Source organism: Cariama cristata, unplaced genomic scaffold (assembly GCF_000690535.1).
Source record: "Cariama cristata isolate BGI_N322 unplaced genomic scaffold, ASM69053v1 scaffold8856, whole genome shotgun sequence".
NCBI classification, from domain to species: Eukaryota; Metazoa; Chordata; class Aves; order Cariamiformes; family Cariamidae; genus Cariama; species Cariama cristata.
In genome coordinates, this window is record NW_009620407.1 from 18295 (window position 1) to 30856 (window position 12562).

Here is a 12562-nt window from a genome sequence, read left to right on the forward strand (position 1 = left end):
TCTACTCCGCTCTGGTGAGACCCCACCTGGAGTACTGCATCCAGCTCTGGAGCCCTCAGCGCAGGAGAGACATGGACCTGTTGGAGAAGGTCCAGAGGAGGGCAATGAAAATGATCCGAGGGCTGGAGCACCTCTCCTATGAGGACAGGCTGAGAGAGTTGGGGTTGTTCAGCCTGGAGAAGAAAAGGCTTTGGGGTGACCTCATTGCGGCCTTCCAATACCTGAAGGGGGCCTATATGAGAGATGGGGACAGACTTTTTAGCAGGGTCTGCTGTGACAGAACAAGGGGTAATGGTTTTAAACTAAAAGAGGGTAGATTTAGACTAGACATAAGGAAAAAAATTTTTACAATGAGGGTGGTGAAGCACTGGAACAGGTTGCCCAGAGAGGTGGTGGAAGCCCCATCCCTGGAGGCATTCAAGGTCAGGCTGGATGGGGCTCTGAGTAACCTTATCTAGTTGGAGATGTCCCTGCTCACCGCAGGGGGGTTGGACTAGATGACCTCTAAAGGTCCCTTCCAGCACAAATGATTCTATGATTCAATATGACTCAAAAAATGAATCCCAAGTTGAATGTGAGAAGAGAAGGTACATGTTGTGGCTGTGGGACTATAGAGCAGCTTACATCTCTGGGAGGTGGCACTGGACATCAGGAAGGATCCCTGCTGAAAGAACAGGCACAATTCACTGTAACAGGTAGGGCCTGACAGCACAGGGTTGTACCCAGAGGCAGACAAATTCCCTTCCTGTGGAAGAATGCTACAGCTCCTTGGAGGGCCTCTGTGTGAATTCTTCTTCACTAAAGGTTATAAGAGTCTGGGATATCTAAAGGAGAAGGAAATACCCCATGTTCTCATTTTGCCTATTTGGTATTTGTTTTTGCAATATGATTTACCAGCCTACTTGATTTCCACATGGAGTTAAGGCTAGATAGATGGTAGATGTTGGCCACCAGCGATGTGAGAAGCAGGAGAAGGAGGTTCCCAGAACAACTCCCTCTTTTTTCCTTTTAGCTCATTAAAGTGTTCCTTGGGAACTCCAAAGACTCCAGTGACAGATGATAGGGACAGAGGTGCAATACTACTTGTAAAACTGTGTCCTCAAACTTCCCAGACCTCAATTCTCTAGCAAAATAATGCAATTTATTTTGGTAGAATCAAAAATGTAGAACCTCCCAAAATGAAAACAAGGGTGCTCTGAAACCTTATTCACTATATAGGTACCATAAAATTTGGGCAGAATTGGAATAAAATATTTTTTCATATTTAAGTGTGTTGTCATGTGTCAAAAAAAAGTCTTTAATTGGGAAAAGTTTTCTATTTGGAGCAAACTGGCATTTTGGAGGGTTATGCTGTTATTTTTCACCATAATGTTTCAAAATAGTGAAACATTTTGAAACACTAGCTGTAGAGATTCATTAACAGAAAATAACACTTTGATTTTGAACCCAAGAAAAAGAAGCATCTTAGCCAAAGTGGTTTCTAATGTGTAACACCCTAAATATTTATTACCTTATGGTGGTTCTGCGCTTCCTCTTCCGCTCATTCACTCCAACTTTTTCATTGTATAAAGCTGTATTAAAAACAAAACAAAACCCATCAATTGACTTCCACAGGGAATGGAAACCAAGCACAATCGTCTCCAGAAACAAAAATCCCTTTCTTGGAAGACAGAAGAAATCTACCAGACAATGCCCTGAATAAGAGCAGCACCACACATAGGAGCACTTCTTTCTCTAAGATGGTCGGTCAGCTATAAATGGTTGTAAGCAAAAAAGGTGTGCCACCGATAAAGCTGCAAACAGTGCTGGCTCTGTGCCCATGTACGTGTGGAGCCATACTTCAGCCCCCTCCTTTGACATACCTTGTTCCTCCTCCCCTGTGGGGTACAGTCCAGGGAGATGGAGTCCATTTCCATACCCCTGGGCTACCTCTCCCTTTTTCTTCAGAAATACAGCCTTGACCCCCAACCCCATTTATTCATCAGCCCCTTCCACCCAGCTTTCTGATAGATAAAGTTCTCCCTCATTTCTCAGGGGCCGCTGCCTGCACGCGTGATCTTACCCTGCAGCTCAAGCCTGTAAGGCTGCTCAGGCGACCAGCAGCTGCTGCCCACCACAACCCCCTCACAAGCAATTCTTGCCATGTGCCAGCCACATTAGGAGACCTTCTGGTTTCTAGAGCAGTTACAGAGGAAGGAAGCTTTCTACAGTTTGTTCAAAGGAAACTGAAGTGAGTGGCAGAAGCAGCTGTTCAATGATGTTTCCTACTGTTGAATACAATGGCAAATCCAAAAAGTAGCATTAAGATCATCATCTCTCTCTCGTGCTTGGTAAGTGCTGCACACTGGTAGTCCTGGCTTTCGCCAGGCATACTGCTGCTCAACATTGCAATTCATCCAGCTGAAAAAAGGCTGTTCTTTAAGGCGAGCCATTTGCCCAGTGAGCTCCGTGACTCTTCCTGCAACTGGAAAGTAACCGGGCAAAAGGAAGGGAATCCTTTAGCAGCAAAAATGTTACATCAAAAACCTCTATGCTATGCTATTCTTCTTCAGCGTTTAAAGACCACTGCCTCAGCTGAACTCAAATTCTTTCCCCAATGGCCACGTTTCATATGCCAGAGGCTGGAAGGAAGAGTCCTTTCCTAGTGAAGAATCCCCTACGCTGCTAAATGGGCTGTCCTTCAGATCCTAACAGCCCTGACCTATGCTACGGGAGTGGAGCTAGTTTGCTGGGATGGGACTGAAAGAAATTACTTCCAGTAGGCTAAGTGGTGTTTCTGCTATTCTGCACCTTCCATGCATTTCAGCTTGCCCCTCCTTGCTCACCCAAAAAAGATAACTAAAATTTAATATAAGCACACATTAGTATTTAAAGCTGGTAAAACAAAAACTTGAGTCTATGGAAGGCATGTACTAGTCCTTCAACATATATATAGGATTCTGGTTTAAATGCAAATCAATATTTAGAGGATTTCAATTCTCTACCTCCTACTTGTTCGGCTTCCTCCAGCCACTTGGACAGTATCGATTTCAGTTTGCATGCGTTCTTGAAACTCAGCTGCAAGTTTTCGAACCTGCAAATAGTAGTTTGGCTGAATTCAGAGCCGTGCACAGCAGCCAGTGCTTCTCCAACGTTGGTTTGTGTATAACCTGTCAAAAAAGAAGGAAAAAAAAGTCACTTTGGAGCTCTCTAGAAAGGGTTACTTTCCTTGAGATGCTTAGCCCTTCACTGCCGACTCTTATGAACAGTGTGTGCCCTCAGTGTATTCAGGATGGGCTTTCTGCAGAGATCTCTGCAGCTGACACTGAGCTCACCACAGTGTTCAATCTCCTGTTGGATTCAGTGGAGTTTTACATTGATTTAGTGGAATTTTACACCCCGACATTCGGGATTGGAGAAGGATCCAGACACCCCATATCTTTCTATAGCTGGTGCAATGGCAATAAGATAATCCCTGTTGTTTGTTGTGACAACTAAGTGAAAGCGATCAGAGAAATGCTGCCATTTCCATACAGACACTGACTTTGTAACGGCAGCTCCCCGTTTAGTGCTCGGAATGCGTTATCTGCCACGTTCAGTGGCAGGCTTGTCATCCTCTCTTTCTGCCTCTGCGCCAGAACGGGCACAATCTCTTTAGATGCTAAATGACTCACGAGGCAGCTTTTTACCTGTGTTTTGATTACACTGTCTCAGTCTCAGACCTACAGCCCATATTAACTCTCTTCCCTTGTAAAGCTTAACCTCAGATTAATTTTCCTGCACAAATTGCATTTTTCCCATCGTCTTCCCTTGTAAAGCTCAACCTCAGATTAGTTTTCCTGCACAAATTGCATTTTTCCCATCAGAGCATTAAGCCCAGTCTTACAGGCTCTGTGCCATTTGTTTGCATCAGTGGAAGATTTGTTCCCTCACAAATTCAGGGTGAAGATGCAGTAATAATTACAGTGATTAATAACTTGGAGCCTAGCAAACCTTTCCATTGCTGTAGGTGACATTAAATACGTGATATACAGCAAAACTGACCAAGATGCAAATACTATTTTAAGCCCTGAATTTTTGTTTCAGTCCTTATTTTTACATTGTAAATGGAACACACTAGCTTTCTAGCTGTTGAGATAATGCATAGATACCTGTAATAATTTTTTTTACATTTATAAAGCCAGGTTTTTGTAGGATGCCCTATTTTGTAATGATACAATATAATGTTACAGTGGATAATGTAAAAATTGCAACTGTGAAGAGTACCCAGTGTTCATAAGCAGGATGAGTCTGCAGCACCAAATTTTTTTCAGTACATTTCAATCGAGGATGAGATAGGCTTTTACTTTGCAATGTATCTCAATCTGTCTGCAGAAAGGAGAAATTCCCTACAGATGAGAAAGACAGGGCTCAGTTCACCTTTGTCCTCAGTTAGGATTGCCCAGTGAAGGAAAAGCAGCTCACCAGAGACCTTCTTGTGGAGTCAGTCTCACATCAGCCCCAGTAGTTACAGTTATCAGATAGCAACAAAGATACCAGTTGCTGCTGTACCTGTGTCTTGTCACAAGAAAACAAAACAGGAAGAGAAGTTTCCCACTAGTATGAAGGATTTGCCACGGATGTCACCCATCTTGTATACTAACATAACACTGCACCGTTTTGTGAGATGGGGCACTTCATGGGGAAGGGAATGGGCATAAGAGGTGAGAGCATGAGCTGCCCTAAGTTGCAGAAAATTTGGGGCTGTCTGAAATAAGGTACCTGCTACTGAATGTAATTTAATTAACAGCAGTAATTCCCTCCGCACTTAAGACAAATAATTTAAGTGCAGGAAAGTTTAAAGTCACTTTCTGCATCCTAAGTTGCAAAAGCTGAAGTTCATTAATTCTGTGCAAGTCTTCTAGGAATGAAGAAAGTTTGGCAGTGTAAGGCAGGATTAGAGTTATGATTAGACAACTGCAGAGGCTAGACTGTAAAACATTCAGAAATAATTGGGCTTCCATTGGAAATTTTCAATCTTTTGTTCGCAGCCATAAAGCACATACCCAGCTTAATTCTCCGCAGCTTGAATTCATTAGCAAATTTCTCCAGTTCCCTGATTTCAGGGGAGTCCATGTCGATGGGCTCTTCAACAGACTTGCTTTTTCTGCGGAACTCCTGCTTGAAGTCTGCGGCGGTGGGATCGTCTGCCAGGAGGGACTGGTGCATGGGCGTGAAGCCGTGGCCCAGGGCACAGGAGCTGGCACTCAGGGCATGCTCCGGGAATTTATAAAGGCAAGGGGTCAGGCTACCTGTGCAACACCAAAAAGAAAATGCAGCGCAGTTATTCTTTACTGCTACATAATAAAAATATGCCTTCATCATCTCATCATCCATATCTGTAATATTTATTATATAATGTATGCAAAAGTATCCAAGAGTGAGGATCTTCTGGGGAGATGCGGTCTCTCTCTTGTCCCCGTACATGAAAACAAAGCAATACCCACTTTCACAGGCCATACCCATCCTATTTCATAGCAAACTGTGATGCACTTAAATAAGATGGTAAATCATCTAGACTTAAACAAATAACAACCCAACGCCTCAGCTGGAATTAAATGGGACAACAAGGTTGATGTTGTTTTGAGGTCTATGTTGTTTTGAGCCGCCTAAAACGTGCCAGTGTCTATTTCCTGGTACAAAGAATATTTCCTAGTAAATACCATTTGGCGCTCAGACAAGATACCATCTTTATTTAGCTTTAGCACAAAATTTGTCCAAGGAAAGTACACAGGTAAGAGCTTAAAGAAAAAAAAAACCAACAACAACAAACCCAGAACACATTCAGAATGACTGTTTTGGCTTAAAAAGAGATTGCTCAAGGAGAAAACAAAACTATCTCATACTACCTTTTGTTCACCAATATCAGATTTAACATGGAGATTCAGTTACAAGTGAAGGCTGTTTTTGCACTAGGTATTGTACACAGAGCTAAAGAGTCTCTGACCTGAAGGGGAAAAAAAAAAATCATTGGAGAAATATTAACACTCTTCGGTGGATTTGGAGTAGCCAGTAAATTCCAGGTTCTCAGTTCATCCTTTCTAATTTTATAAATTACACAAAACTTTGTAGCAGAACTCAGACCCTCATTAACCTCTCACCTCTTCCTCCATTTACTTTTCTTGTCTTCACTGCCTCGATTGCTCTCACCAGCGTTGGAGGTTCTAACCCCACAGGAATATTTTATACATCTCACACAGGACAACCACACACACACAAAATTCTTAAAGAACAAAGGAGAAGACTAAAAAAGAAAAGGACTTACTTTGCAAGGTGCTGACACCATTTACCACATTGGGATGCGGCATGCTGCATGTCTGTAAGATGCGACTCTGGGAGAGACTTGCTGATAGCATCTCTGGAGTTGCAGGCTTGATGCCTAAAAAAAAGTAAGGGTAAAAAAAGAAAGGAGAAAAACGAAGATGTATTTTGGAATGAAACATAATTTTTCCCAAGGATCTAAACAATGCCAGGAAGGTTTGCAACAGACACATACATACATAATGAAATAGGAGCATTTGAACATTTTGCACCCCATGAAGGAAGTCTACTCTCTGTCCCTAAAAGGTCCCTACGCAGATGTATTCATCTATGCTGACTTACTCTAATATTTCCTTCATTCTCAAGTGAAATAAAATGCTGAGTTTGATTTTGGATTAGCTTTGAGTCACAATTATTTCCTGGGAGTCGCATTAATTTAGTTCATAGCGTTATCTCATTGACTGCTACTTGAACTTGCATGGAATAACAGTTCCTCTTTCTTAGCCTGGGACATGGAAAACTGAGCAGGATGCTAGCATACATTCATGAATGTAAAAATCCAGAATCGTCTGTATGATCTGCCTGCTGAATTCACTTATCCTTCCATTAGGCCACTATTTTATTTTATAGCTCCAGTCAGGGCTCGATCACCCCAGGTACTGGTAATACACAGGCATATCGAATACATCACTCCTGGTCCCTCAAAAAGTGATGATCACCAGGGGAAGTGGACGTAGGTGAGCAAAAAGAGCAGCACTGCTAGTCTTGTAGAGAGAAATAAGATACGGAGTGATTTCCTGAGAGATGTAGAGGTTTAGGGAAACTCTGGGCACTGACCCCTAATTTCCTAACCCTCCCTTTTCTAGCACCTTAACCACAAACCTGTCTTCTTTAAGCAACTGTCTTTAATCGATCCCGCTAAAGGAAAACTGACCAAAATCAACCTGCTAATAGCTCACCCAGCTCAGGGTATATCTCTTACCTGCCATCACCCCGTAGGTAGATGGTTGATTTCCATAATGACAGGAAGGCACAGAGTAATGAAGGCCTGCCAGTGTTTCCCAAAGTCGTCATGGCAAAGTGGTTACGGGAGCATATACGAGTTTGGAGCAAAGACAAAACAGATGGGACTGGTAAGAAAATGTGCGAAGAATCAAGACACAGCCTTTAAGTTCAGAGGCAGACAGTACCCTTGTACGCAGTTTTCATGTACAGTCAGTAAGCATTTAACTCTGGGCCATAACCATCAGGTTAACACTGCTGGAAGTCCAGACATTTGGCCAGGTCACACCAGATGAGACTGCCAGTATAAATAGTGAGATACCTCTGAGCCAAGACCAGAATTTGTCATGCTGTATGTCTCAGTGCGTGATTTTTAGTATAATCTATGGGCATAACCCAGTTTACATACACTGCTGAGCAAGGGAAACATTGAACTCTCCAGGGGGAAACACGTTCCTCTCCCCACCCAACTTCCACACACCATTTCATTTAATCTTAGATAAAAACTTGCTGTATGTTCCCAGAAAAGTGATTGGCTTCACTGTCATGCAAACCCCATAGTGAACACAGGCATCAAGGAAGGCAGTATTTTATACATGCTTAAGATCTGGGTTTCCAAAAGCAGCAGTTTGGGACATTTGCTTTGAGGCATCCAGAGGAAACATTTTCTTAAGTGCCAAGCCACCAAAACCATTGCAGAGCACATTGGCAGGGTGTTAGGGAAATAGGATGATAGATTCTGGGCTCTTCTAAAAAGCCAGGTCTAAACCAACATTTTCTATCATCAGCACCAAACACACACACAACTAATTTTTCCCCAGTGTTTTCACAGGGATGTTTCAGATCTGTGCTCAGTAATTGCCAGTGCCTAAAGAATCATATAATTTTTTGCTGAATGCAAAATAAGAGATATAGCTGTTTCTCATGCATAAGTAGGCACAGAAATGCATATACTGTCCCCCCTAACAACTACTATAAAATGTAATATTAAAAATTCATGTTTGTGAACATTCAGACATGTAAAACTGCACTTTAGAGAACACATTCCAGTTGTTCAGAACAATATAATTAATTAGGGATTAGAATCTCTGTTTTTTACAACAGTAATCGTAAGAGTAGAATGTCCTGTTCAAATACACTTACACAGCTATAAAATCTACTGAAATACGCATACTTATGCTAGTATAAATGCAATTAAAGTCATGCAACTTTTCTATTGAGATAAGATCTAAGTGTTTACTGGTGCTTTTTTCTTATTATTTCATAATCCATAGACTGCAATTTTTATGCATAAAAATCGCATTTTCAACTTGCTAATAAGTATTTAAAATGAAACAGTAAGGATGACACTATTTAAATTAAATAATAACAATTAAAGTCTCGAGGATACTGCAGAACATCAGCTGTATGACATGGTATAGTATTTGAACAGAAGTATATTCACCTCTATTCTGTGATGCAGAATTGTTACATGCATTTTAAAAAATTTTGACATTTAACCTAAGTCATTATTCAAAATTCTTTCACGTCTACTTTGTGCACAAACTCTCCTTAGATGCTTTCACCAGAATGGCATTGTTTATTACAATTTCTGAATTGATGTATGACATTTGTAAACCTTTACTCATTGTAGTTAGCACCCTCTGTCACTGCTTCCATTTTCACAGGGTCATCTGCTAGATGTTATCCTATAAACAAAATTCTCACTGACTACAGTGGTATTTGTCCTTGGATGGTAACTACAAAATATCAAAACCCAAATCTGAAGCAGGCAAAAAAATGTTTTTAGCTGGCTGTCATCATATACTTTTTATTATGAATCAGATGAATCTAGAAAATACTACTATGATACAGATACATAAATTTAACCTCATACAAAATCTAAATTCTCCTATTCCCTACTACCACAACTAATCAACAGCCATATTAGGATATTTTGAGCCTCCTGCTTAATGTATGAGAACCTGTTATCCATCACCAATGCTCAGTTTTCATTACTTACATGCTTTTCCTTATTATTAAAATGTTTTATTACCAATGCAGTTCAGGAGATGGCTAGTTTCTTGTTAAGATTCCAGTTAAAATTCTTACCTTAATACAATTTCAAATAAATCAAAACTATTTGTTTTTCTGTTCCTGAAAGCTTTCCATTAACAATTTCTGTATTCCAGAATCCCAGTTCTGCAGGTTTAAGGATGCAAAAAAACTCTCTCTCTGTCTCTCTCTCTCTCAGATAGTTCAGTGATTACATAGTCCTAGTATTTAAATGCAATTAATTGGATTATATACATGTACAAAATTAAAAAATATTGATGAGTCCTGATGCAGTATGCAATATGCTTTGTAAAGCAATGTTTTTTCTGTTTTGAAAGCTTCCCCAAATGATATTTAGACCTGATCTGTTTGAAATACATTTCCTATTTAAAGTAATTTATATTATTTTAAATGATGGTTACATAATAAACAAACTTTCAATTAATATATATGACACTTGTCATTGAAGACTATATAGTCATAACAACAGTGAGAGTGTTTGAACCTGTTCTAAGTTAATACATTAGTAGTATACTTGAGCCTAATCTTGTAATAAACCTGGAGAAAGCTACAAAATTAGCCAACACAAACATTTGGGGTTTTCCTGATTCACTCATCATGCAGAGTTTTGTGAAAATGCTTCTACTTTAATGTAGTCCCAATCACACATAGCATTGATACGAAACATATTAAATATTGCGGAACTCGATGAACACGCATCATCCAAAAGCATTACAGATGAGAGTTATTGAGAGCAAGATTATTTTTTAAAAGTACCTGTAGACACAACATTGGTGGCATGGTTAGAAACCGGCAGGCACTCTGTAGCGCTGTGATGCATTATCAGAGGCAGAGAGGGAGAAGAGTCAGAATTCAAGGGTACAAAGGTGTCAGATGAAGCAAACGCTTGGCAAGTCATACCCTCCAACAGGCAAAAGAGCTGTTTGCCCCTGTTTTCTAACAGAACAGATCCTACGTGCTTAACAGCAGCTCAAACTCTATTCCAAGCTTTTTACCTGCATATAGATATACAGGAGGGCTCCAGAGCACAGGGAGGTCGTGTGCAGGTATTTATACCACTAGGAAATCCCTTTATCCATTTTAATGTTCTTTTCCCAGCAATATTGTTGTACTGCTACAGAGCCTCCTTCCTTTCCACACAAACACAATACCTGTCCAATTAATAGCTGGGGGGGAAGAAGAGGGAAACCAGAGACATGATTTGACAGATATTTTCAATTAGGTCTTTTGTGAAGAACAATGACCAGAAAAAAAAAATATAAAAGTATCGTCTCTGAAGTCAGTAGCAATGAGACAGGTACGTTTAATACTAAGTAGGTTTGCACAGTTAACACCTGCCCCCAAAATCTCATCTGGACAATTGTCTGGAAGGCAGCCCAGCTGAGAACTTGATCAAAAGTCTGCAGAAGTCAAGAACCTATAGCAAAATAATCTAAATTAACCTATTTCCCAGCAGTTGCACAGTGATCATTTGTCTTAACATATACTAGTATAAGTTAGAGATGTGCAAGATGGAGCAGCTGTACCCAGGAGGAAGTTTCTGAACAGCTTCACATAAGCACGATGTGTTAAATGTTTATCTAAGATAAGCTCTTGAAAGAGCCCATAGTGTCACATAAAACTCATTCACAGTTTCTATTATTAATTTATACAACCGCAGCATCTACAGTCTCATCCAGAAGGTCCTGGTCTTTATTTTGCTACACACTAAATGTTTTCTGCAGAAAAATGGTATTGCATCTAGCCATTCTGTAGAATCCTTGATATTATCTGTAAATGTGTTTTGGGGAAGGCTGTGTCTGTGGTGGTTGGGAAATTTCAGAATTACTGTGTATGGCAAACTGCACATGTGCTTTAACAGTGGCGAGGCTCTATCCTCATAGCTACTATTTATACATGCACTTTCATATTGCAAAATATACAAAAACTTCAAAATAATCATTGCAATATTATGGAAGATACTGTCATCAAATGAACTACCATCTGTATTACTTTGGGCTTGGCCCAACGTATATTAATGTCTGTGGATTCATGAGTGTGCTGACTAATGAGTGAGAACCAAGTCTTAAACTCTAGCACTTCATTCAGCTAAGGGTACATTTGGAACCCATACAGTTCTCAGATCAGAGCATGGCACTGAAGGAAACTAGGACAGAAGGCAACAGTGACAGTATTGTTTTATAACACCCTATGGACTATAAACAGTTCTCAAATGGTATATACTTCTTATGACAGAAATAATTTTGTTAGTCCCAATGGCAGATGTGTAACACTCAGCCAGAATGCTCTGCTTAAACTGTTACTCAAGTGAGCGGAAATTCAAAAATTATTTTAAGCATTTTCAACTCTGGTGACTTTTTCTCCCTCAGCAAGGAGCTGTGATATGTACACCAGGGGCTTCAGTCCACCTACCTACTGGGGTGTCAAAGCCATCAGAGAAAAAGAAACACTAAGAATAACTTTACAGCCCTGTCCTTCACAACTCTTTTTTCTCAAATCCCAATGGATTTTTTAGTTGCGTTCAGTTTAAAATAAAGTTATTTGGCAGCATTTTTGAGGATCCTGACTAGCTAGACTCTGTTACCAATTCTAGGTATTTGACAAATTTCACATTCACGAAGTAGAGTAATAGAGCTAATTTCTAACGAGAGTAGCACCTCTTCTAAAGCTTTGTTACAACCCTCTGTGGATACTGTGCTAAGTCTGTTACTACACCTGTTCCGCCAAGAAGCCACCCTTGGTGATGAAGCCCTGTCACGCCAGCTACACTCAGTTGTTTGGCTGGGCTCTAGATTGTTTGTCTTACCCAAAGTTACCCTATGGCTCTATATATTGTAATTTCATGATCAGTTTTAAAACTCTGCCTCACAGCAGAAGGATTTTGCTCATATTTGCTGTTCTTATCCCAACTCCTATCTAGTTCTGCAGTAATAGATACTCTTCTGCTTGTTTAGGGAGGTCCTGAGGCCACATGGATCTGAGAAGTGCCTCCTTACTGCCCTGCTGACATCTCAGGAATCTGTGCCAGGTCTTTGTCCAAGGATACTCCATTCTGGCCATGAGAACATGTTAATCATAAGCAAAAAGGATCATACAGTGCTCCTCTCCTGTGTCAAGAAGCAATCAGACTTTGGGACTGGAGAAGTCAGGTTGAACTAACAGCAGATTCTCTCTGACTACATTCACAGAAGAGCCAAATTGTTCCAGACTGGTAGACCACAAATGG

General features: G+C 40.5%; 1 protein-coding gene across 1 annotated transcript in view; it reads right to left on the minus strand.

Annotated features, from left to right (window-relative positions):
* Positions 1-10234, minus strand: part of POU1F1 (POU class 1 homeobox 1) — a 12311-nt gene extending 2077 nt beyond the window's left edge. The window contains 6 exon segments of the mRNA XM_009701614.1: positions 1511-1571; positions 2985-3149; positions 5025-5270; positions 7262-7332; positions 7334-7409; positions 10093-10234. Coding sequence (XP_009699916.1) covers positions 1511-1571; positions 2985-3149; positions 5025-5270; positions 7262-7332; positions 7334-7409; positions 10093-10234 — 761 coding nt within the window.
* Between the last annotated feature and the right edge of the window lie 2328 nt (positions 10235-12562).